Genomic DNA, 27,311 nt, shown 5'->3' with positions numbered 1-27,311 from the left:
TTTGTTTCCCAGTGTAATCTTTATGTGCCTTAACTAAAGCACTCCTTCTGTTGAATCACCTCTAAATTATTTACACATTATTCACTTTGTGTGTTTTTAGAAATCCGCTAGCTTAGCGTAGCTACTAGCTCTTAGCCGATTTAGCATGGCGGCTTCTCCTGTCTCTCCCGCACTTTTCTGCTCTGGGTGTGAAATGTTCAGTTATTCCTCGGACTCCTTTAGCAGTAACGGTACTTGTAATAAGTGTAGCTTATTCATAGCTTTGGAGGCCAGGCTGGGCGAATTGGAGACTCGGCTCCGCACCGTGGAAAATTCTACAGCTAGCCAGGCCCCTGTAGTCGGTGCGGACCAAGGTAGCTTAGCCGCCGTTAGTTACCCCCTGGCAGATCCCGAGCAGCCGGGAAAGCAGGCCGACTGGGTGACTGTGAGGAGGAAGCGTAGTCCTAAACAGAAGCCCCGTGTACACCGCCAACCCGTTCACATTTCTAACCGTTTTTCCCCACTCGACGACACTCCCGCCGAGGATCAAACTCTGGTTATTGGCGACTCTGTTTTGAGAAATGTGAAGTTAGCGACACCAGCAACCATAGTCAATTGTCTTCCGGGGACCAGAGCAGGCGACATTGAAGGAAATTTGAAACTGCTGGCTAAGGCTAAGAGTAAATTTGGTAAGATTGTAATTCACGTCGGCAGTAATGACACCCGGTTACGCCAATCGGAGGTCACTAAAATTAACATTAAATCGGTGTGTAACTTTGCAAAAACAATGTTGGACTCTGTAGTTTTCTCTGGGCCCCTCCCCAATCGGACCGGGAGTGACATGTTTAGCCACATGTTCTCCTTGAATTGCTGGCTGTCTGAGTGGTGTCCAAAAATAGATAATTCATAGATAATTGGCAAAGCTTCTGGGGAAAACCTGGTCTTGTTAGGAGAGACGGCATCCATCCCACTTTGGATGGAGCAGCTCTCATTTCTAGAAATCTGGCCAATTTTGTTAAATCCTCCAAACCGTGACTATCCAGGGTTGGGACCAGGAAGCAGAGTTGTAGTCTTACACACCTCTCTGCAGCTTCTCTCCCCCTGCCATCCCCTCATTACCCCATCCCCGTAGAGACGGTGTCTGCTCCCAGACCACCAATAACCAGCAAAAATCTATTTAAGCATAAAAATTCAAAAAGAAAAAATAATATAGCACCTTCAACTCCACCACAGACTAAAACAGTTAAATGTGGTCTATTAAACATTAGGTCTCTCTCTTCTAAGTCCCTGTTGGTAAATGATATAATAATTGATCAACATATTGATTTATTCTGCCTTACAGAAACCTGGTTACAGCAGGATGAATATGTTAGTTTAAATGAGTCAACACCTCTGAGTCACACTAACTGTCAGAATGCTCGTAGCACGGGCCGGGGCGGAGGATTAGCAGCAATCTTCCATTCCAGCTTATTAATTAATCAAAAACCCAGACAGAGCTTTAATTCATTTGAAAGCTTGACTCTTAGTCTTGTCCATCCAAATTGGAAGTCCCAAAAACCAGTTTTATTTGTTATTATCTATCGTCCACCTGGTCGTTACTGTGAGTTTCTCTGTGAATTTTCAGACCTTTTGTCTGACTTAGTGCTTAGCTCAGATAAGATAATTATAGTGGGCGATTTTAACATCCACACAGATGCTGAGAATGACAGCCTCAGCACTGCATTTAATCTATTATTAGACTCTATTGGCTTTGCTCAAAAAGTAAATGAGTCCATCCACCACTTTAATCATATCTTAGATCTTGTTCTGACTTATGGTATGGAAATAGAAGACTTAACAGTATTCCCTGAAAACTCCCTTCTGTCTGATCATTTCTTAATAACATTTACATTTACTCTGATGGACTACCCAGCAGTGGGGAATAAGTTTCATTACACTAGAAGTCTTTCAGAAAACGCTGTAACTAGGTTTAAGGATATGATTCCTTCTTTATGTTCTCTAATGCCATATACCAACACAGTGCAGAGTAGCTACCTAAACTCTGTAAGTGAGATAGAGTATCTCGTCAATAGTTTTACATCCTCATTGAAGACAACTTTGGATGCTGTAGCTCCTCTGAAAAAGAGAGCTTTAAATCAGAAGTGCCTGACTCCGTGGTATAACTCACAAACTCGTAGCTTAAAGCAGATAACCCGTAAATTGGGGAGGAAATGGCGTCTCACTAATTTAGAAGATCTTCACTTAGCCTGGAAAAAGAGTCTGTTGCTCTATAAAAAAAGCCCTCCGTAAAGCTAGGACATCTTTCTACTCATCACTAATTGAAGAAAATAAGAACAACCCCAGGTTTCTTTTCAGCACTGTAGCCAGGCTGACAAAGAGTAAGAGCTCTATTGAGCTGAGTATTCCATTAACTTTAACTAGTAATGACTTCATGACTTTCTTTGCTAACAAAATTTTAACTATTAGAGAAAAAATTACTCATAACCATCCCAAAGACGTATCGTTATCTTTGGCTGCTTTCAGTGATGCCGGTATTTGGTTAGACTCTTTCTCTCTGATTGTTCTGTCTGAGTTATTTTCATTAGTTACTTCATCCAAACCATCAACATGTTTATTAGACCCCATTCCTACCAGGCTGCTCAAGGAAGCCCTACCATTATTTAATGCTTCGATCTTAAATATGATCAATCTATCTTTGTTAGTTGGCTATGTACCACAGGCTTTAAAGGTGGCAGTAATTAAACCATTACTTAAAAAGCCATCACTTGACCCAGCTATCTTAGCTAATTATAGGCCAATCTCCAACCTTCCTTTTCTCTCAAAAATTCTTGAAAGGGTAGTTGTAAAACAGCTAACTGATCATCTGCAGAGGAATGGTCTATTTGAAGAGTTTCAGTCAGGTTTTAGAATTCATCATAGTACAGAAACAGCATTAGTGAAGGTTACAAATGATCTTCTTATGGCCTCGGACAGTGGACTCATCTCTGTGCTTGTTCTGTTAGACCTCAGTGCTGCTTTTGATACTGTTGACCATAAAATTTTATTACAGAGATTAGAGCATGCCATAGGTATTAAAGGCACTGCGCTGCGGTGGTTTGAATCATATTTGTCTAATAGATTACAATTTGTTCATGTAAATGGGGAATCTTCTTCACAGACTAAAGTTAATTATGGAGTTCCACAAGGTTCTGTGCTAGGACCAATTTTATTCACTTTATACATGCTTCCCTTAGGTAGTATTATTAGACGGTATTGCTTAAATTTTCATTGTTACGCAGATGATACCCAGCTTTATCTATCCATGAAGCCAGAGGACACACACCAATTAGCTAAACTGCAGGATTGTCTTACAGACATAAAGACATGGATGACCTCTAATTTCCTGCTTTTAAACTCAGGTAAAACTGAAGTTATTGTACTTGGCCCCACAAATCTTAGAAACATGGTGTCTAACCAGATCCTTACTCTGGATGGCATTACCCTGACCTCTAGTAATACTGTGAGAAATCTTGGAGTCATTTTTGATCAGGATATGTCATTCAAAGCGCATATTAAACAAATATGTAGGACTGCTTTTTTGCATTTACGCAATATCTCTAAAATCAGAAAGGTCTTGTCTCAGAGTGATGCTGAAAAACTAATTCATGCATTTATTTCCTCTAGGCTGGACTATTGTAATTCATTATTATCAGGTTGTCCTAAAAGTTCCCTAAAAAGCCTTCAGTTAATTCAAATGCTGCAGCTAGAGTACTGACAGGGACTAGAAGGAGAGAGCATATCTCATCCATATTGGCCTCTCTTCATTGGCTTCCTGTTAATTCTAGAATAGAATTTAAAATTCTTCTTCTTACTTATAAGGTTTTGAATAATCAGGTCCCATCTTATCTTAGGGACCTCGTAGTACCATATCACCCTAATAGAGCGCTTCGCTCTCAGACTGCAGGCTTACTTGTAGTTCCTAGGGTTTGTAAGAGTAGAATGGGAGGCAGAGCCTTCAGCTTTCAGGCTCCTCTCCTGTGGAACCAGCTCCCAATTCAGATCAGGGAGACAGACACCCTCTCTACTTTTAAGATTAGGCTTAAAACTTTCCTTTTTGCTAAAGCTTATAGTTAGGGCTGGATCAGGTGACCCTGAACCATCCCTTAGTTATGCTGCTATAGACGTAGACTGCTGGGGGGTTCCCATGATGCACTGTTTCTTTCTCTTTTTGCTCTGTATGCACCACTCTGCATTTAATCATTAGTGATCGATCTCTGCTCCCCTCCACAGCATGTCTTTTTCCTGGTTCTCTCCCTCAGCCCCAACCAGTCCCAGCAGAAGACTGCCCCTCCCTGAGCCTGGTTCTGCTGGAGGTTTCTTCCTGTTAAAAGGGAGTTTTTCCTTCCCACTGTAGCCAAGTGCTTGCTCACAGGGGGTCGTTTTGACCGTTGGGGTTTTACATAATTATTGTATGGCCTTGCCTTACAATATAAAGTGCCTTGGGGCAACTGTTTGTTGTGATTTGGCGCTATATAAAAAAAATTGATTGAAATTGATTGATTGACTTTGCGCGTGCTTTTATATCCATCCATATACAGTTGTATGCAAAAGTTTGGGCACACCTTATAATTTTCATGATTTTCCTTTATAAATCAATGGTTGTCTGGATCAGAAATTTCAGTTAACTATATCATACAGCAGATGAACACACTGATATTTGAGAAGTGAAATGTAGTTTCTAGTATTTATAGAAAGTGTGCAATAATTATTTAAACAAATTTAGGCAGGTGCATAAATATGGGCACCCTTGTCATTTTATTGATTTGAATACATTCATCTCCTTGAGCCACTGCAGTCTGCTTTTAGAAGATATCATTCCACAGAGACGACTCTCAATAAAGTGGTGAATGATCTTCTGCTCACAATGGATTTGGACACCACTAATGTTCTGGTGCTGTTAGATCTCAGTGCCGCATTTGATACCATGGATCATAATATTCTACTTGATAGGCTGGAAAATCATTTTGGGATTACTGGGAGTGCCCTTGCATGGCTGACGTCATACTTGACCAGTCATTCTCACAGTGTTTTGTACAGTAACACTACCTCTAACCTTAGTGACATGAAATCCGGGGTTCCACAGGGGTCTGTCTTAGGCCCCCTGCTGTTCTCCCTTTATATAGCACACCTTGGGCACATGTTGCGGCGTTTTGGGACCTTTCACTGCTATGCAGAAGATACTCAGTTATACATGGCAATAACTGCTGGTAATCTTATTCACATCCAATCCAATCCAATCCACTTTATTTATATAGCACATTTAAACAACAGAACAGTTTCCAAAGTGCTGCACATAAAAATGATTATACAACTATACAAAACAATAAACCCACTCAGATACTAATAAATAAATAAACATAAAAACAATAAAACAATAAATAAATAAAACACTAGGCCAAAAACAACAGAGGACCATACAACTCATGCAGAGCTAAAAGCCAGAGAATAAAAGTGGGTCTTCAGACGAGACTTAAAACACTCCATTGTGGGGGCTGTTCGAACGTGGAGAGGCAGAGCGTTCCAGAGTCTGGGCCCAGCCACAGAGAAGGCCCTGTCCCCCCTGGTCTTAAGTCTCGTCCTAGGCACCACAAGCTGGAGCTGGCCCTCAGACCTCAGAGCACATGCTGGGGAGTAAATTTGGAGGAGATCTACAATATATTGTGGGGCCAGTCCATTTAAAGCTTTAAAAACAAATAATAAAATTTTAAAATCAATTCTAAAATTAACAGGGAGCCAGTGCAAAGAAGCAAGAATGGGTGTAATATGTTCATGTTTTTTAGTCCCAGTTAAGAGGCGTGCAGCAGCGTTCTGGACTAACTGCAATCTGTGAAGTGTATTTTGATTAATTCCATAAAAACGTGAATTGCAGTAGTCCAGGCGTGAAGAAATAAAAGCATGCATGACGCGCTCCAAGTCAGAAAAGGATAAAATTGATTTAATTTTGGTTAAAAGACGAAGCTGATAAAAGCTGGGTTAAACAACCGCCTTGACCTGCCTGTCCAGTTTAAGATCAGAGTCCATAATGACGCCAAGGTTGGTGGCTGTGGGCTTCATGTGTTGACTGAGAGGGCCCAGGTCTAATCGAACTGTGGAACCAACGCTGGGCCCAAACACCATCACCTCGGTTTTGTTCTCATTTAAGCTAAGAAAATTTTGAGCCAACCAAGCCTTGACGTCTTCCAGGCACACAAGCAAGGGTGTCAGGGGGCTGCTAGAGTTCTTCTTAATAGGCAAATAAATTTGAGTATCATCTGCATAAAGATGATAAGATATGCCATGTTTTCTAAACACCTGACCTAACGGGAGAAGGTGTAGGGTGAAGAGAATAGGCCCAAGAATAGAACCCTGGGGTACTCCACAGTTCAAAGGAACAGAAGACAAGGTGGACTCCCCCAGCCTGACAGTAAATGAACGGCCTGTAAGGTAAGAATGGAACCAGTCCAAGGCTGTCCCCCTGACACCCACACAGTTCTCAAGAAGAGATAAAAGAGTTGCATGGTCAACTGTGTCGAAGGCAGCAGTCAAGTCTAAAAGCACCAGAATGGCGGAATCACCAGAATCAGTGATTAAAAACAGGTCATTAAAAACCTTTAAAAGTGCAGACTCCGTGCCGTGAAATAATTTATAACCTGACTGAAAACTGTCTAAAATGTTGTTCGTTTCTAAAAACTCTTGTAGTTGTACAAGAACAGCTTTTTCCAAAATCTTTGAAATAAAAGGAAGCTTAGATATGGGCCTATAACTAGAGATAACAGAGTTATCAAGACTCGCTTTCTTTAAAACAGGCTCAACTACAGCCTGCTTACAAAATGCAGGAACTTTTCCTGACATAAGCTGTTGACCAAAACAACAACATCAGGGCCGATAGTTCCCCAGACCTCTTTAAAGAGTCGTGGGGGGATACAGTCTGAGGGACAAAATGAAGGTTTGAGATTTTTAACAATATTTGATAAATCTGAAAATAACACAGGTTCAAACCGGTCTAACACAGCAGAACAGCTGTGAGCCATGATTGAACTGGCCGAAGTGACAGTCATCCCAGCCCTAATACTGGTGACCTTATCACAAAAGAAATTTAAAAAGCGATTACAAACAACTTGAGTTGCTTCCAAAGTGGTGGATTGGCCAGGGTTTAACAAAGATCCAATAGTTTTAAAAAGCACACGAGGTTTGTCCCAGTTATCAGAAATTAGATTGGAAAAGTATTTTGCCTTTTCAGACCTGACCATATTTTGGAATTTTCTCCAACTTTTTTTAAGAATGTGATAGGAGACGGTCAGTCCATCTTTCTTCCATTTGCGCTCGGCCCTCCTACACTCACGTCTGGCCTGTCGCACAGTTTCATTCAACCAGGGCTCCTGCCTGGGTTTAGGGCGCATAGCTTTGAGTGGAGCAGTAGTGTTCATAATGGTATTGCATGCCAAAAGAAAAGTAGATGCAATTTGTTCTGTGTCTTGGCATGTGACAGCTACATTGTTTTTTGAGGCCACAAAAAGGGAGGAGAAATGATCTCCCGCTCCTGGCCTCAGCTGCCGCCGATAGCATGCAGAAACACTGGGTTTATTACTGCTGTCCAAAATTAAATTAAATAACACCGGACGGTGATCAGAGAACACTGCATCCAAAAGCTGAACATTACTGACATCAAAACCATTAGTTAAAAGCAAGTCCAACCTATGACCAAATATGTGCGTTGCTTCAGTAACATGTTGCATAAAATTAAAGGTATCAATCAATTCTAAAAACTCAGTAGCCAAAGGCTTGGACGGACAGCAAACATGAACATTAAAATCACCCAGAAGTAAGATTCGATCATACTGTGGAATAACAGCTGCAAGCAAGTCAGAGAAATCCTTTAAAAAAATCTTTGTTGTGCTTGGGTGGGCGATAGATAAGTGCGCACAACACAGGATTGCGGTGTCCCAGTTCAAAGCAGCATAATTCAAATGATGAAAAACATCCAGGCACAATACTTTTATATGCCAAACTGTCTGAAAATAGCAGCAATGCCACCACCCCGACCACTGCTTCTTGGAACATTAATGAATGAGCAGTTCGAAGGAACCAGGTCAACAAAAGCTGAGGACTCACCCGCAGAGATCCAAGTCTCAGTCACAAACAATACATCCAAAAAGTGTGTGGAGAAGAAATCCTGCAAAATGAAAGTCTTGTTCATCACGGAACTAACGCACAGTTGATAATCTGTGTATTAGCCTCCGAAGCTACCTGGCTAAGGCCTTGGAGGTTGGCGTGGTTTATGCCTGGAGAGACTTCAGCTCGACGTGGCTTGGTGGTACGTAGCGTCCAGGGCTCCACATCAAGCGGAGGAACCACAGGAACCAGCCAGGCGCCAGAAAAGTTCAAGGTGCGGCGCGACGTGAAACGACGAAACCAGTCCATATATTCAATGGGGATATTGTACAAATCTGCAGAATGTGTCAGCCAAAGCTTCAGCTTGACAAGAGTACCCCCACGCTTCCCTCGACGTCTCTTCTTTTGTTTGACAGGTAAGATGCCGGTGCGCGACAGGTACACAGGAACATTAGCCAGCATAGGGGAAAAATAAGTTCCACTATTACGATATGCCTCCACCGAATCCACCGCAGATTTTATTTTCAAAAGCTCATAGCGGTTATAGCTCAGCATATGGACCTTGTCATCAAACACAGTATGATTAAAAAACATACAACTATCGCCAGTACAAGACGGCGTGCCAAGCATGCCGGCGCCATCTTTCAACACCAGAATACCACATAAAATCCTTAGAAGATTGCCTTGCATCAGTGAGAAGTTGGATGTCTAGAAATGTCCTACTCTTAAACTTTGATAAGACTGAAATGATGATTCTTGGTCCAGTGAGACATTGGCATCAATTTGACCAGTTAACGCTCAGCCAAGGCTCGTGTGTCATACATCACACTGACAAAGTGAGGAACCTTGGGGTAATTTTGGATCCTACATTGTCCTTTGACCTCCACATTAGAAATATTATGAGGACTGCTTTCTTTCACCTGCGAAATATAGCGAAGATTCGTCCCATCCTGTCTATGGCTGATGCTGAGACCCTGATCCATGCATTTACGTCTTCTACATTGGACTACTGCAATGTTCTATTTTCTGGTTCACCGCAGTCTAGCATTAGGGCTCTCCAATTGGTTCAAAATGCTGCAACCAGAGTTTTGACGCGAAGCAGAAAGTTCAACCACATTACACCCATTTTGGCGTCTCTTCACTGGCTTCCTATCCCAGTGAGATTAGATTTTAAGGTTCTGCTACTAACCTATAAAATTATTCATGGACTGGCACCTCCCTACCTAGCTGACCTAATTAAACCTTACGGACGGGCCCGGGCTTTGCGTTCTCAGGGTGAAGGACTACTTTGTGTCCCTAAGGTGAATAAGAAGTCTGCAGGTCATAGAGCTTTCTATTATCGTGCCCCTGTTCTGTGGAATGAATCTCCCTGCATCAATAAAACAGTCAGATTCTGTTGGGAGACTTTCAAGTCCAGACTTGAGATGCACTTATTTTCCCTTTCATATGGCTAGCATACTGGTATAGTTTTGTTTTATGCTTTTTACTCTTTTAATTATTTTATTAGTAAACAGAGCATGCCACGACCTCAACTTTACGTAAATTCTGGGTCTTTAGTGAAGCTTAGGGCTAGTAGCGAGAAAGGGTATTTAAGGTTGCCATTTGCAAATGTTTCTCCTCTTTGCATCTCTTCTAATGAGTGGCATATGGGAGCCTCTAAGAACTCTCAAATTACCTGAAACAAAGACTGCTCAACATCATGTAAACCATGATGTTGAACAATCTTTATTTGGGGGAAGGATAAAAAAAGCTATCTCAGAGATTTCAGCTGTCAGTTTCCATTGTGAGGAACATAGTGAGGAAATGGAAGACCTCAGGCACAGTCCTAGTTTAGGCCCGAAGTGGCAAGCCAAGAAAAATCTCAGAAAAGCTGAAGAGAAGGATGCTGAAGAGAAGGATGGTGAGAACAGTCACAGTCAACCCACAGACCTGCTCCAAAGACCTACAACATGATCTTGCCGAAGATAGTGACTCTGTGCATCGTTCAACTATACAGCACACTTTGCACAAAGAGATGTACGAAGGGATGTATGATGCTGTCATGCAGAGGAAGCCTTTTCTGCATACATGCCACAAATAGTTGCTAGAAGTATGCCAAAGCACATTTGGACAAGCCAGCTTCATTTTGGAATAAGGTGCTGTGGACTGATTAAACTAAAATTGAGTTATTTGGACATAACAAGGGGCGGTATGCATGGCTGAAAAAGAACACAGCATTCCAAGAAAGAAAAACACTTGCTACCTACAGTAAAATTTGGAGGTGGTTCCATCATGCTGTGGGGCTGTGTGGCCAGTGCAGGTCCTGGGAATCTTGCTAAAGTTGAGGGTCACATGGATTCCAGTCAATATCAGCAGATTCTTGAGAACAATGTTCATGTTTTTCAGTTGCTGTTATCCTCAAAATCCGAGGCACCTGCGTGCTGGATGATGCACAAAGAAACCACCACAATGTCGTAGCTGATGTAGCGCCATGACCTCGATTCGCCCTAATTAAATAAAATACATTAATGCTGTCTCAACAAAAAAACCTGAGTTTTCAACTGGAGACAGAGACTGTGTTTCCACCCCCAGTTGAGAAATTCCTAAGTCATCTGGAGATCTTCAGATAAGTTTGGATACATCCCCGATGGTCCAACACTGCTTCAGAGAGGAAAAACAAAACTGTAATTCAAAGTTCTTCAAAGGGGAGCCCTTGCCTTTTATCAGTTAAACTCCGGTCATTATGAATTACATGACATTATAATGTCTTCACGTCAGAATCTGAGCTTCTCCAGGCCAGGAGAACCCAAATTTTATGATCCCACACGAAGACAGAACCTCTCCTCATCCGGGGGGGGGGGCCTTACCCCATGACAACATGTGGTCACAAACTTTGTCTTGACAAGCAGCTCTTATATTTAGTTTAAAGCAAAGGAAAAGACCTTTGGTTTGAAATAAAAATTAGATCAGGATTTCTTTCATTATAATGTCTGTTTGTAGTGATTATTCAAACAAAATGTTTTGCATATTCCAGTTTATTGATATGTGTTCTTGCCACTGATATGTGTGTAGTGTGACCTTTCTGCATTATCTAAAATGATACTGAATATTGAAGTATTCTGTTTTAACCCAGAGAATGTGTTTAAGTGACGATGAATAATGTGCATCCATTTGAGTGTCTGAGAACAAATAGTATTTCAAATTAATTAATGTCTTAAATATTGAATCATATGTGTCTGCCCTCTGAGGACATGAAGTTTTCTGTGAGATTACACACCCTAAATGGGCGGAGTTTGGTGACGTAAGTCCCCCTTTAAGTTAGGACAGAGCCTCGCTCAGCTCATCTTCTTCTCTTTTCCGCCGGCAATGCTCCTTCTCTTTCTTTGCTTTCTTCTTTGTAAACGCTTAATTGTTATTTTTGGGCCAAGGCCCATTGCTAAGCTAAGCTAAGATAAGCTACCACGTGGCATTCATTCATTCGTTCTTTACTTTTGACAAACTTAAACTTTTAACCTGATGCTTTAAGGTGCGTCAAGTCTTCTGAATTTTTAAGAGAACTTCCGAGCTGAGTTTTTCAAATTAAGAGCAAATTTACAGAAAAGTGACTTTTCCTTTTCATTATCATTTTTCAAAGCTCTTAAAGTTTTACTTTTTTCTAAATTCACAAAGACTTTTAATTTGGCTCCAACAAATTTTTTAAGCTACCAGACACCATTTTCAACAAACACCTTCTACCTCTGGGTTCCTGCAAGCTGACAACGGAGCTGATTTCAAACCAGCAGCTAACCTGTCGGTAAAGCCAGCTGACACAAGTCTTGGGATCACTCGCTGACACTGCTTGGTTGGTGATGCTCCCGTGTGGAGGTATAAAGATTTAAACAAAAACATTACATATATTGGTTCCCCGTTGCGAGGCCTGAATATCTATAAAGATATAAATAAAATGCTACACTGACTTCCCTCACAATGCAAGTAGTGCACATCATCTGAACTCTCCCTAAGTAACCACTCATTTTACACAAAGTCAATACAGCAGCACCCAAAGATCCTCTGAAGAGACCACAGACATCCAGTCTTCACTGGAGGTCACTGAGTTCAAGATTCACAAGCACAAACTAAGACGGGACCCACCAGGACCCTAAACTTTGATTCTGCAAAGATTCCAAACGGATTTAATGAAACCTAAACCCAAGTTAACAAGAGTGTTATGAGTCTTTATACTCTTTGGAAATATGATTTCAGTTTTGGAAAACTGAGTCATTAACATGTTGGTGATGGGAGGTGAAATGGTTCCTGGAGCAAAGAGGGAATCCAAGGAACTAAAAAAAAAACAGCTTAACTCTGATACAGAACAACAAAAAAAAACCACTCCATCTTTGTGAAAGCATGAAGATAACGCTGTCTGTACACACAGAAATCAGAAGTCATAAAAACTCCCATGACATCTGGCATTCGGCACGATTAATTAAACTGTCATGAAAACAAGCTGTAAACTACAATTTCTGTGGGAAAATGTTAAGTGTTTTCAGCATGTGCCTCAGATGGGAAATGCGTGACAATAAGGCATTTATTTTTGTATCATACAACCCCAATTCCAATGAAGTTGGGACATTGTGTAAAATGTAAATAAAAATGATTTGCAAATCCTATTCAACTTACATTGATTGAATAAACCACAAAGGACAAGATATTTAATGTTCAAACTGATAAAATTTATTGTTTTTGTGCAAATATTTGCTCATTTTAAAATGGATGCCTGCAACACGTTTCAAAAAAGCTGAGACAGTAGTATGTTTACCACTGTGTTACATCACCTTTCCTTCTAACAACACTCAATAAGTGTTTGGGAACTGAGGTCACAAACTGTTGAAGCTTTGTAGGTGGAATTCTTTCCCATTCTTGCTTGATGTATGACTTCAGTTCTTCAACAGTCCGGGGTCTCCGTTGTCGTATTTTGCGCTTCATAATGCGCCACACATTTTCAATGGATGACAGGTCTGGACTGCAGGCAGGCCAGTCTAGTACCTGCACTCTTTTACTATGAAGCCACGCTGTTGTAACACGTGCAGAATGTGGCTTGGCATTGTCTTGCTGAAATAAGCAGGGACGTCCCTGGAAAAGACGTTGCTTGAATGGCAGCGTGAGTTACTCCAAAACCTGGATATACTTTTCAGAATTGTTGGTGCCATCACAGATGTGTAAGTTGCCCATGCCGTGGGCACTAACACACCCCCATACCATCGGTGATGGTATGGGGGTGTGTTTGCACTGTTAACAATCTGGATGGTCTTTTTCTTCTTTTGTCCAGAGGACACGACGTCCATGATTTCCTAAAACAATTTGAAATGTGGACTCATCAGACCACAGCACAGTTTTCCGCTTTGCGTCTGTCCATTTCAAATGAGCTTGGGCCCAGAGAAGGCGACGGCATTTCTGGATGTTGTTGATGTATGGCTTTTGCTTTGCATGGTACAGTTTTAACTTGCACTGTGTGTTGCATTGTGTTACTGTGCCCACGCGGTAAGATCCTTTACACAATGATGTCAGTTTTTAATGCAGTTCCACCTGAGGGATCAAAGGTCATGGGCATTCAATGTTGGCCGCTTACGTGTAGAAAGTTCTCCAGATTCTCTGAATCTTCTGATTATATTATGGACTGTAGATAAAGGAATCCCTAAATTCCTTGCAATTGAACATTGAGAAACATTGTTCTGAAACTGTTGGACTATTTTTTCACACAGTCATTCACAAAGTGGTGATCCTCACCCCATCTTTGCTTGTGAATGGTTGAGCTTTTTGGGGATGCTCCTTTTATCCCCAATCACGACACTCACAATTAGTGTCCTCAGTTCCCAAACAGTTATTGAGTGTTGTTAGAAGGAAAGGTGATGTAACACAGTGGTAACCATACAACTGTCCCAGCTTTGTGGTGTATTGAATTGAATACAGGGTGAAGATGATTTGCAAATCGTCTTCTGTTTTTATTTACATTTTACACAACGTCCCAACTTCATTGGAATTGGGGTTTGTATAATCTGCATAAGGTTGTTTGAGTTTTAGAAAATTACAAATAGTAAATAATGAGATAGCAAGCAAGATTTATTTAAGACCAGAAGAGGTTTAAAGGGGAACAGAAACACCCACTGATTATTTATAGCATGAATAAACACAAAAAAATGCATTCTTTTGATAGTTCAAGAAACACTAAAGACCATAAAACATCTACAGAGAATCTTGTTTTAGTCGTGGTCTGAGAGGCTTTGACATCGACCAGCTGCTGCCATTTATGCAGGTCAGGTGGGTGACGTCACTGGTTGGGGGGAAGATGAGCCTCGTTCTGAGATTCCCTGCCAGAGGCACCAACAAAGAGGTTATATATGACTATTAAAGTCTGCACTCCCAATGCTGCCCACTAAACGTGAACATCCCTTCATGGACATGACGCCTCCTAACCGCGCAAAATATTGACAAAGTTCCCGGATGTTAATGCATTTTCAATTCGGATTTGTGACAACACACTCAGAAAAACACTCGCAAAATACGTGTTAAAATGTCATTCTGACCTGGATATCGAGCCAGTAAAATTAATTAACATTAATTCGTGTCAGGAAAGTTTTAAACTTACTCTGACACCTACACATTCCCAAATATTAGTGCTGAAAGTTACACGGATCTGCGCTGTTAAGCTGCGCTGCTGAACTGAGCTGCTGCTGCTGCTGTTTTCAGCATAGCGCGGCTCCTAAAACCATTACCAAACATTGATATATATATATATATATATATATATATATATATATATATATATATATATATATATATATATATATATATATATATATATATATATATATATATATATATATATATATATATATATATATATATATATATATTCTTGTCACTTTGTCCCTGACATTTGGTTGATAAACAGGTGTATGTTTCCTGCCTGTGACGTCTGAGGACACGGACGACATTTACACACACCACTCACACACAGAGTTGTGCGCACACACCACTGACTTCATGGATGAAACTTGGTCAATAAAGGATAATTGTGGAAAATATTATATATATCCTTTATTGACCAAGTTTCATCCATGAAGTCAGTGGTGTGTGCGCACAACTCTGTGTGTGAGTGGTGTGTGTAAATGTCGTCCGTGTCCTCAGACGTCACAGGCAGGAAACATACACCTGTTTATCAACCAAATGTCAGGGACAAAGTGACAAGAATAAACAAAACCACTTACTTATGGAAGGAAATATTGTCTCCCTTGTTCCTCCATTTGTGGCTTTGCCAAAATGTGCAGTTTTCCGGCATATTCCACCTGTTTCTTGAAGAGACTAACAGAACTTCAGTGAGCGAGCTCAGTAAACTGCACTCGCCCCCAACAGAGGACGACCCCAACCAGTGACATCAACCGGAAGTGTCCTCCACTGACGTCAGCCAATGGACATTTACATGTCATTTTAGTGACAAATTTGATTCAAGTAATATTATCGACACTGCACTCAAACATTCTGCAAGTGTATGAATAACAGGAACAGCAAATTCTCAAAAAGTGTTTCTGTTCCCCTTTAAGTATAAAACACAGGAATGCAGTCAACAAAAAAGGCTGAATGTCTGATCACAAAAGTGTTACCCAACAATGAGTTTAGTACTCAGGAAAAAGATATCAGAGGAAAACCTTTCAAGGGCACGGCATGAGGTGTTGTTAACATACAGTTAAAATGGTAGTATCACAACAGCAGTCCAAAAATAGCAACTGTGTCATTGAGATGTTAAACTGATGTCGAGGTATGCAGCAGAGGTCAAACTGAAGAATCACCAAAGGAGTGCTACAGATACTGACTTGTAACACTGAAAATAATACCCACTAGAAACACTGTGAATGTGAGGAGAACGCAAAAAAGCAGGATGGAACTACAATGATCTTGCATAGGAGACATGAAAAGAGACGCATTCTAAAGACGCTCATCTAAAGGTGGAAGACTGCAGTCACAGGAGCTTGATAAATCAAAAAACAGAAAGAGTGGCACAAGGAAACCATAAATAATAACAAAAGCCAGAAACACGAAAAAAGTAAATATTAAACTATGACCACAAAGAGAAAATGGGGGGGGGTGGACAAAAAAGTGCAGAGGAAAACGTAGCAGGCACGCGGAAGAAAACAAGCACATCAAACCGAAAGTAACATAAAGAGACACCCGTACATTGCTCTGGGTGTTCCAGTGAAAACTTCATAACCAGAGATGCTGTTGAAAGACAAGAGAGATAGAACATAGAAGAAATGGATGAAAATACAATAACGCAAGGGAGGATGCAGAAGGAATGAGAGAACACTAAACCCTGAGAAGAACCCAGTGCCACAAATACGAAACAGGGAAACCAGTTCATGGCTTGGGACAACATAACACAGAGGGAGAACAAAACAGACCACAAACAAAAAAGTGACACTGTGCATCAGCACGCACGTGACCTGTGACAGGTCAGTCTTCTGTCCGTATCTCTCACTGACAACACGAGCATTCACTCACCATCCAGCAGGTGGAAGACACGTCTCAGGGATATTACATACACCAATCAAAGCTGCTTTTTGAATAGATCTGGAGCTTCAAATCTCACGAAAATTGAATGAGTTAGTCTGCAATATATGTCCTTTTAATGTGGCGTGTTACAAGATGATAGCATTTACTGATATTTAATTATCCTGATTATCTGGTAAGGACAAACTCGTTCACTACATTTTACAGGGTACATGCCAAGACTTTTCCAAAACGGAGAAAAGCTGTTTTTGAGCAATCCTGCTAATAAAACCATACACAGGTGCAGACAAACATGGTTTCTTTGGAGGGGGTCACTGACTTCCTCTTTGCAGAGAGACAGGATGCTGACTGAGTTTAAACAGTTTTCATATCAGATTTTTACTAATCCGAGTAACTTTTAGGACTCTGCACAAACACATGATTCATTAATCTGGGATTTAGTCCAAGAGAAATGACAGTGAGACTGGGTCTAGATAGTACTCTCCCACCCACACGTGAAAACACATGGTCCTGAGCGTAAACATGAGGATGTGCTGTTCCGCCGCTCTATTGTCGTACGGCGTTTTTACACAACAACAGAGGCACAAAAAGCCAGAAAAGGACAGCTGGCTCAGGACATTAAAAAATAAAATCAACACCACAGACACTGTAGGCTGCACCTCCCCCCCTGTTCATCGCGTGTCTTACCATCGAGTCCAAAGCAGGAGGTGATTTTTTGGGCGTAGTTGCAGATTCCATCATAGCCAGGCTGCTGCCTCACCGTGTTCCTCTCCCCCATCTCGACACACTCCCACACGCTCTGTCCCGTCAGACACTGCTTTCACTCCTTCCCCTCCACATCAATTATTCAGGCTTTATGGCAGGACGTATGCATGCGCACACACTCATATGCCAGCACACACACAGACAGAGAAGAGTGCTGATGCAGGAGAGCTGTGCTGTTGGAGCATGAGCAGACCTCTCCAGCGGTCAGATCAGGAAGATGCATCAGATTGGGTTACTACAGAATGAAGCCATACCTCCAACTCACACTGCAGTGTAACAGGTACGGCATGCACAGTGTGCCAACCGCACACGAGCAAAGGGCAGGGCACCGCAGAAAACAAATCAGAGCAGGGAATGACTTCCTCTGTCTGTATGCCAGGAAAATGAAAACAGGCTGCAGGTTTAGGGTTTGTGAAACACAAGAGGAAACCACAAACCCACAGCCAATGGCTTAAAAATAATAAAGATAAAACTGTTACACTGGTTCATAATACGTCATTAAGATAACAATTCTGCATTTAGAAACTGCTTTTATCCAAAGCTTTTTGCAATGTGCCTCACATTCATCGTTGTTATTGCGCTGCCATACACGGATGCACGCTGGGAGCAATTTAAGGATTAAGGTCCTTGCCCAAAGGACCTTTGTGATATTCTAGCTGGGTGGGGAATCTGGTCTTGAGCCGACTGCTTAAGATACATAACACCCTGTTCTTAGACATAAAAACACATTCCACAAGGAAAACTCACTCAGTCCATGTCCACGTCAGAGCACAGTGCACAGCACAAGCATTTCCAGTTTAAATCAGTTTTTATCTTACTGTTAAAAGAGCTGCAAATGCCTGTGTAGAATCTCCAAACACATTATAGTAAATACTGGACAAACCCTCCATGGCGTCACCCACAGAATGTTTGAGCAATGGATTTCAAGCTCAAATTGTGAGGCTCTGGGTGTTGATATGATGACAGTGCTTACTCTGAGTTCCTACCCAAATACAAATGGGTAAAAATGTGGAATGTGGGGAAGTCCATGCCTGGCGTTGGTGGGATGAAGGAAACCCAAACACACCCCTATCTCAGAGTTACTAAGACAAGTTAAAGCTAACAGGCGAAGCTTTGATCGGGTGTTTTATCAATGTATATACTGGGACTGTATAACTGGGACTCCTGTCTTGTTGTGAGAAAGAAACAAGAATCGTCCTCCATTCTGTTCACACAGCTCCAAACGCTGCGCGGCTCTCTGCCGAGTCAAGTTAGAATGATAGAGTCCAGTCGGAATTAATAACTTCAAAGCAAAACACCGTTTTGCTTATTTTTATTTATGTCCAGAGATCAAGGATACAGTGACCAATTTCATATTTATTTACTTTAAGACTCAATGAAATACATAGAAAACCCATAAAGCCTACTTTTAGTACAAAATTCACAAGAGGTATCGATAAGGGAATCGATAAGGAATCGGATCGATAAGCAGAATCGATAATGGCATCGATATCGATAAAATCTTATCAATACCCATCCCTAATAATGGGTGACTTTCATTCATTCATTTTTGACTACTTATCCAGGTCTGGGTCAAGGTGGCAGCAAAGCAAGCAGCTCCTCAATGTTTCCCTATCCTTGGCCAAGTCCTGTAACTCTTCCCGGGGGATCCCAAGATTTTCCCAAGCCAGCTGGGAAATATAATCTCTTCAGCGTGTCCTAGGTCTTCCCTGGGGCATCTTCATGGTTGGACATGCCTGGAAGACCTTCTTAGAGAGGTGACCAAGGGGCATCCTCACCAGGTGCCCGGACCACCTCCTCCTCCTTTCGATGTGAAGATGCAGTGGCTCTACTCTCCCGAATAGTTGAGCTTCTCACCTTGTCCAGGAGTGTAAACCCAAATACCCGACAGAGGAATCTCATTTCTGCCGCTTGTATCCGCGATCTTATTCTTTCAGCCATTACCCAAAGCTCATGACCATAGGTGAGGATAGGAGCATACATCCAGGCCTGTTGCAACAAGGCAAGCAAACTAATCAATTGCCTGGGACCCAACCTGTCTTGGGGCCCCCAGACGATGACTGGTTATGAATTTTATGCAACAACAAACTGTGTGAGCACCTCTTTAAATTCTGTGACAGTCAATGCAGGAAAGTGCAACGACACTGTTACGGGAATCATCTCGATGGGTACTAGTTCATTTCAATGGGACTCGGGATACCGGCAAAATATAAATCTTCAGCAATCATGAAGCGAAGTTATCTGTCGGGAAGCCAGAAAAGAAAGAAGAGAAAGGTAGAAGAAGAAAAGAACAAACAAGACAGTGGTAAGTGATTGATGCAGATGACTTGGCACTTGAGATCAATGAGACAAATTCATCTCTCCACATTTTTCCAGACTATGTAGCCACCTGGCCATTTGACATTCTCACAGGACTGGCACTTGCGTCGACTGAGCGTGATATTTGCTGGTCTTTGGACATGGAGGATATTGTGGTTGCCTTTGCTGAAGCCAAGGCTCGCAAACAGCAGTTGTAGATATTTTACGCATGATGGCCTTAAAGGTTAATCTTATGTGTGTATGTGAGTACTTTATGTTGGATTTTAAAATTACTACGCAACTTGTAGGTTGTTTGTGATGAATGTGTGATTTTTTTGCATAGGACGGGAGTGTTTTGTTTTCAATGTTCACATTTAAATATTACTTTCGTTAGGGCCCCTTCGCACATAGTGCGAAGTTTGAACGAAGTGCACACTTAGTGCGCATGATGCAGGAATCGTGTGCAAACCGTGTAATGTCGTCCCTCCCTCCAAGGCCTCGTGCACCTGTTGATACAGCTATTTGCGCACACAAGTGCCTGAAAGACAAAGTATAAATAAAAAATAAAAACCAGCCGGTACCTGTGCGAACCCATCGCACCCTCTCGCAGCAGGTGCCAGCCAAATTCCAGGTGACACGCACGAACAACTAACACCGCTTGCATGGCACTTAGAAAATGTGTGGCCAGTCGCACTCTTGGCACGATAACAGACTGCAGACAATCACCTTCATACTCACAGAGAAATTTGTCAAAGTCCCACACGGGTGTGGCTTTGGTGTGTGCGCTGAGATGACAGGAGGTGTGTCCTCCCATCTGTGGATCTGGACATTCCAGCTGGACACCACGTACTGTGTTTGGACAGACATGGACAAACAACTGCCCACTGTGACGCGCGTGTGTCTGTTTGCTGTTATCAAGTGGACATAAATAACATATATCACTGTGGCGATGCGCTGCAGCAAGCGAGTGCAGGCACGGCTCACACATGAACAGGCTGCTCCCAGGTTGAAACGGACCGTCAGATCAGAACACACAGCAGGCGATCTCACTGTCACGTCACCCATGTGAGCTCTGTTCCACATGACGCGGTGTCCTGCGGCACATGGTCCACAAGACACGTGTGTGCGGCCAGTTGGAGACGCGTCAGCAGATGTGGACATGAATGAGACGAGCGAACTGCTTCTCATTCATGCCATTTCATGACTTATGTCTGTGACCATGGGTCATCTACAGAGGAACAGTTGGATCATATTTGTATTGCTCGCTTTATAAATGCGGTGTTTTTATCAATCAATCAATCAATCAATCAATTTTTTTATATAGCGCCAAATCACAACAAACAATTGCCCCAAGGCGCCTTATACTGCAAGGCAAGGCCATACAATAATTATGTAAAACCCCAACGGTCAAAACGACCCCCTGTGAGCAAGCACTTGGCTACAGTGGGAAGGAAAAACTCCCTTTTAACAGGACGAAACCTCCAGCAGAACCAGGCTCAGGGAGGGGCAGTCTTCTGCTGGGACTGGTTGGGGCTGAGGGAGAGAACCAGGAAAAAGACATGCTGTGGAGGGGAGCAGAGATCGATCACTAATGATTAAATGCAGAGTGGTGCATACAGAGCAAAAAGAGAAAAACAGTGCATCATGGGAACCCCCCAGCAGTCTACGTCTATAGCAGCATAACTAAGGGATGGTTCAGGGTCACCTGATCCAGCCCTAACTATAAACTATAAGCTTATATGATGTGTGATTTTCATTTTTGACACACATATCGCGCAAGAGCCAGCTACTCGGCATACACATGAAAGTCGATCTGCACTAGTGTGGCCTTTGTAGGTCCAAGGATTTGCATGCATAAAAAAAAGAAATCACCACATTCATGATACATGCATACTTCTGATTTTACCACCGTGCTTATATTTGTGAATCACCCTGACCACCAGCACTCGTCAGCCTGCCTTCAAGGCCCATCAGCTGCGCGCCTGCTGCTGCTGAACACCGCCGTTAGCGCTCGTCAGCCCGCCTTCGAGGCCCGTCAGCAGCTTAATATAGATTTTTTAAACCCTTATGGTCAATTACAAATAACTGAATTAATAAACTCTGTGTTTTGTATGGGTCTATATCCTGTGATCACACATCCAACCATAACTATGAATACATCAACACTCATTGACAACATATTAATAAATGCCATTGTAGGGAATATAACAGGTGGAATACTTATTTCCGATGTCAGTGATCACTTGCCAGTTTTTGTAGCTTTTTAATCATCAGTGGACAGCGTGCACGAAACAGAAACTGTTTGGTGCACAAATATACACAAAGATACACAAAGGACTGATAAACCTTGGGTAACAAAGGGACTCCTGAATGCATGTAAAAAGAAAAATTTATTGTATAAACAGTTTTTAAAATTTAGAACTAATGAAGCCGATAGAAAATATAAGACATATAAAAATAAATCAACAAACATTATGCGATTGTGTAAGAAGCAGTATTACTGTGATTTGCTTACTCGTGTACCGATCTCTGCTATCCACAACAGTAAAGCCTTACTAAAACCAGAACTGTTTGTTTGAGCTGTGCATTTGTGTCCTTCAATTCCTGGCCTTCCAGCCTGATAGGACATACTGGCAATGATGGACACAACCGGCTCTAACCCATTCCAGCTGGCGGTACAACACCACAGTAAGCAGCTCACACAGCAACAAGACCACCTCACCGCTCTCTCTTCCAGGTTTAGTAACCTCGCTAAATGCCAGGACTCATTCATGGAGTTGGTGAGCGCCCAGATGGGACAATTACTGTCTTGGCTAGATCATGAGGCTTCTACTGTTCCAGCCACCAGCAGAACCAGTGTGCCTCCACTGGGGCCGTCAACAGCCGCACCAGCTTCCGTACCTGAACTGGACTACTGCAATCTGCTGTCTCTGACTGAATGCTTCTCAGGTGAGTCTGGTGACATCAGACCTTTTATTACTCAGTGTGAGTTAAACTTTGAGCTCATGTCATGTAAGTTCCCATCTGACAAGGCGAAGACAGCTTACGCAATAACTCACCTGACTGGTCGTGCTTTGGGGAACAGCTCAGTGGGGTTGCCGATCTGCCACCTGTGCCTGTCTTCCGGCATTCACAGCGGCACTGCAATCAGTTTTCCAACAAACCACTCCGGGGCCAGAAGCAGCCAGTACCCTGATGAGGCTAAGTAAGGGTGGACACCGAGTCACTGACTATGATTTTCGATTTTTCAATTTATTTTCATTTATATAGCGCCAAATCACAACAGAGTTGCCTCAAGGCACTTCACACCGGTAAGGTCTAACCTTACCAACTCCCAGAGCAACAGTGGGAAGGAAAAACTCCCTCTGAGGAAGAAACCTCAAGCAGACAAGACTCAAATGTTGTGTGGGCCGCCAGAAGAGGAGGTACTGCTGGCCCACCACCAGAGGGCGCCCTGCCTGAAGTGCGGGCTTCAGGCACGAGAGGGCGCTGCCGCCACGGACACAGCCGGGAGTGACAGCTGTCACTCATTAATTCCTGACAGCTGTCACTCATTCTTCATCATCGCACTCCATAAAACCCAGACATCATCTCCACCTCATTGCTGAGATATCGTACTTCTTTGGAGGTAATAGACTCAGCCGTTTGTGTTTTACAATATAATCTGTATATTGTGAGTGTTTGCAGGAGTACCGGTCCCTCTGTCTGTGGAAGCTGAGTGAGTGCTGGACGGCACTCTTTTCCCCTGAGGAATCACTGCGGTACTCTGCAGAATATTGAGTGAGAGGTGGAGGTGGCATTCCCACCGTTGTTGTTACGGGGTGTACACACACCCACACTTGACTGTCTTTGTTCTTCGCCAGCAGTACCAGATCCGACAGTCGGGGACGGTGATCACCTGGGAATTCGGGACTTGGCGGCTCCAGTATTCACCAGGTTCGGTGGCGGCAGAAATCGTGTGGTTCCGGCTCTTCTCGGGACAGACGTCTTCTATCCTCGAGCCTGCCCACACGTCACCTTTGTGGATTGACTGTAATCATATTCTGAGATTGTCTGTATGTTCGTTGTGCACCTTCACAACATTAAATTGTTACTTTTTGGCTCATCTATTGACCGTTCATTTGCACCCCCTGTTGTGGGTCCGTGTCACTACACTTTCACAACATCAAAGGGGTGACCCTCTGCTTGGGCCATGCTACAAACAAAAATTAAGAAGAATTCACAGAACAATTCACGGACAAATATACAAGAAATGCTGTTGGTGCACAGGACAGAAGGGTCGCCAACACAAATACAACTCCCATCTCTGGATGGAGCTGCACCTTAAACAGAGAAAAAACAGAATCAGGCATCAGAAAGACAAAAAAATACTGTATAATTTGCCAGCATTAATCAACAAGAAAAACAGAAGAAATACTAAGGTGATCGTCGGCCACTAGCCCTAAGCTTCACTAAAAGACACAGAATTTAGGTAAAGCTGAGGCTGCGACATGCTCCGTTTACTAATAAAACTAATTAAAAGAGTAAAAAGCATAAAACAAAACTGTACCAGTATGCTAGCCATATGAAAGGGAAAAGAAGTGCATCTTAAGTCTGGATTTGAAAGTCTCCACAGAATCTGACTGTTTTATTGACGCAGGGAGATCATTCCACTGAACAGGGACATGATAAGAGAAAGCTGTGTGACCCGCAGACTTCTTATTGACCCTAGGGACACAAAGTAGTCCTGCACCCTGAGAACGTAAAGCCCAGCCAGTACATAAGGTTTAATTAGGTCAGCTAGGTAGGGAGGTGCCAGTCCATGAATAATTTTATAGGTTAGTAGTAGAACCTTAAAATCTGATCTCACTGGGACAGGAAGCCAGTGAAGGGATGTCAAAATGGGTGTAATGCGGTTGTACTTTCTGTTTCGTGTCAAAAGTCTGGCTGCAGCATTTTGAACCAACTGGAGAGCCCTAATGCTAGACTGCGGTAAACCAGAAAATAGAACATTGCAGTAGTCCAATCTAGAAGAGATAAACGCATGGATCAGGGTCTCAGCATCAGCCATAGACAGGATGGGACGAATCTTCGCTATATTTCGCAGATGGAAGAAAGCAGTCCTAGTAATATTTCTAATGTGGAGGCCAAAGGACAACGAAGGATCAAAAATTACCCCAAGGTTCCTCACTTTGTCAGTGTGATGTATGACACACAAGCCGAGGCTGAGCGTTAAGTGGTCAAATTGATGCCTATGTCTCACTGGACCAAGAACCATCATTTCAGTCTTATCACAGTTTAAAAATAGGAAGTTTCTAGACATCCAACTTCTCACTGCTGCAAGGCAATCTTCTAAGGATTTTATGTGAATGAATTTACCAGCAGTTATTGGCATGTATAACTGAGTATCATCTGCATAGCAGTGAAAGGTAATCCCAAAACGCCGCAATATGTGCCCAAGGAGTGCTATATAAAGGGAGAAAAGCAGGGGACCTAAGACAGACCCCCGTGGAACCCCAAATTTCATGTCACTAAGGTTAGAGGGAGTGTTACTGTACAAAACACAGTGAGAACGACTGGTCAAGTATGACATCAGCCATGCAAGGGCACTCCCAGTAATCCCAAAATGATTTTCCAGCCTATCAAGTAGAATATGATGATCCACGGTATCAAATGCAGCACTGAGATCAAACAGCACCAGAACCGTAGTGGTGTCCGAGTCCATTGTAAGCAGAAGATCATTCACCACTTTAGTGAGAGTCGTCTCTGTGGAATGATATTTTCTAAAAGCAGACTGCAGTTGCTCAAAGAGATTATTCTCAGTAAGATAGTCTACGAACTGCTGTGACACCACTTTTTCCAGAATTTTAGAGCAAAATGACAGATTTGATATCGGCCGATAGTTTTTCAATACACTAGGGTCAAGATTAGGTTTATTAAGTAATGGTTTAATCACTGCAAGTTTGAAACATTTAGGAACAGATCCAGAAGTTAAAGAAAGATTAATCATTTCCAGCACAGTTGGCCCAAGAGTGGGCCACAGGTCCTTAAACAGTTTTGTTGGTATAGGATCAAATAAACAGGTTGTGCTTTTTGTTGACATTATGAGTTTCGTCAGCATGCCTAGTGACATACTATCAAATTCTGTAAATCTAGGTAATGCCTCAGTAGTGGCGCCCACCTCAATAGTATGGTGTAGTGGCTGGGTTAAGGCATGCCGGGATATGTTTAACCTAATGTCTTCTATTTTCTTCTCAAAGTAATCCAGGAAGTCTTGTGCTGTAAAAGGACAGCGAACTACAGGTGGTTGTCCATGAATAAGTGTTGCCACCGTGTCGAACAATAACTTTGAGTTATGCTTGTTTGTGTTGATCAAATCAGAGTAGTAGGTTCGCTTTGTAGCCAATAATGCATACTTATAGTCTAAGATAGCATCATGACACAAAGTGGAATACTTCTAATTCTGAGCAATGCCATTTCCGTTCTGGACCTCTTGCTTTATGCTTGAGATCACGCAGGTAATCACTGAACCAAGGTGACTGTGATTTGGGGGAGCGCGGTTTTAACACAGGTGGTGCAATCATGTCGAGTGTAGTTTTGAGCACTGAGTTTAAACTATCCACAAGTCTGTCTACTGACTGGGTATTTGTCAAATGTGAAGCTAAGACATCAGGCAGTCTAGCTTCGAGTTCAGTCTTAGTTGAGGAGTTGATGCATCACTGTAATTATATATAAGGTTGTTGTTCCACTCGATACAACAGCGAAACTGTAAACTTAATAAGTGAGTGATCAGAGACCACTGATGTAAGAGGCATGATGTCAATATTCGTGACAGCAATACCACGTGCGAGAACCAAATCCGGGGTATTTCCACTTATGTGCGTCGAATCCCGAATGCATTACTGAAATCCTAATGCATCCACAATTTCCATAAGTGATTTGTAGAGGGGATCAGAAGGCTTATTTATATGAATGTTAAAGCCGACAGTAATCAGAATGTTATCTGCACAAGTTGACAAGTTAGAGATGAACGCACCAAATTCATCTAAGAATTCAGAATATGGGCCAGGAGGCCTATATATACAGTGACAAAGTAATACGGCTGATTTTTATTCTTCTGACCTTGGCAATGCGTAATATCCTGAGCAGAGCGGAGAATCAGATGCTCAAATGAGTTATATTTGTGACCCCCAACAGCTAATAAGCTAAACCTAGATTTATAAATAAGAGCAACACCCCCGCCTTGCTTCACATCACAAGGGACGTGACTAAATGTATATGCTAGTGGGCAGGCCTCATTCAAGGGGAGGACAGCTGTAGGTTTAGGCCAGGTTTCACATAACCCAATCATATTTAAGTGATGATCGATAATTAGATCATTGATCAACAATGATTTTGAGGACAGTGATCTTATGTTAATGAGACCCAGTCTAAGGACCTCAGTGGGGTTGACAGTTGAACTGTTTGGGTTTAGGGGTGGTTCCAGAGTAGCATATATAAGATGCATAGAAGTAGGTTTAGGTTGGAGACATTCCACGTGCGTTATAGGTAGGAGACACGAAATCTTTGCTATTGCTGGAACAACCACTGGGCCATCCTCAATTTCAGCATCATCCAATACAGTAATGGGTATTAAG

General features: G+C 42.3%; 1 protein-coding gene across 1 annotated transcript in view; it reads right to left on the bottom strand.

The window, feature by feature from the left end:
• ablim1a (actin binding LIM protein 1a) overlaps nucleotides 1–17,515 on the bottom strand; it is a 270,896-nt gene extending 253,381 nt beyond the window's left edge. The window contains exon 1 of the mRNA XM_034184185.1: nucleotides 17,320–17,515. Within this exon, the coding sequence (XP_034040076.1) occupies nucleotides 17,320–17,410 (91 nt within the window). The 5' untranslated portion in view covers nucleotides 17,411–17,515. The remainder of the gene's footprint in view (nucleotides 1–17,319) is intronic.
• Between the last annotated feature and the right edge of the window lie 9,796 nt (nucleotides 17,516–27,311).

Source organism: Thalassophryne amazonica, chromosome 13 (genome assembly GCF_902500255.1).
Source record: "Thalassophryne amazonica chromosome 13, fThaAma1.1, whole genome shotgun sequence".
Classification (NCBI taxonomy): Eukaryota; Metazoa; Chordata; class Actinopteri; order Batrachoidiformes; family Batrachoididae; genus Thalassophryne; species Thalassophryne amazonica.
The sequence above is the reverse complement of the archived record's forward strand: the minus strand, read 5'-3'. Positions and strand labels throughout refer to the sequence as shown.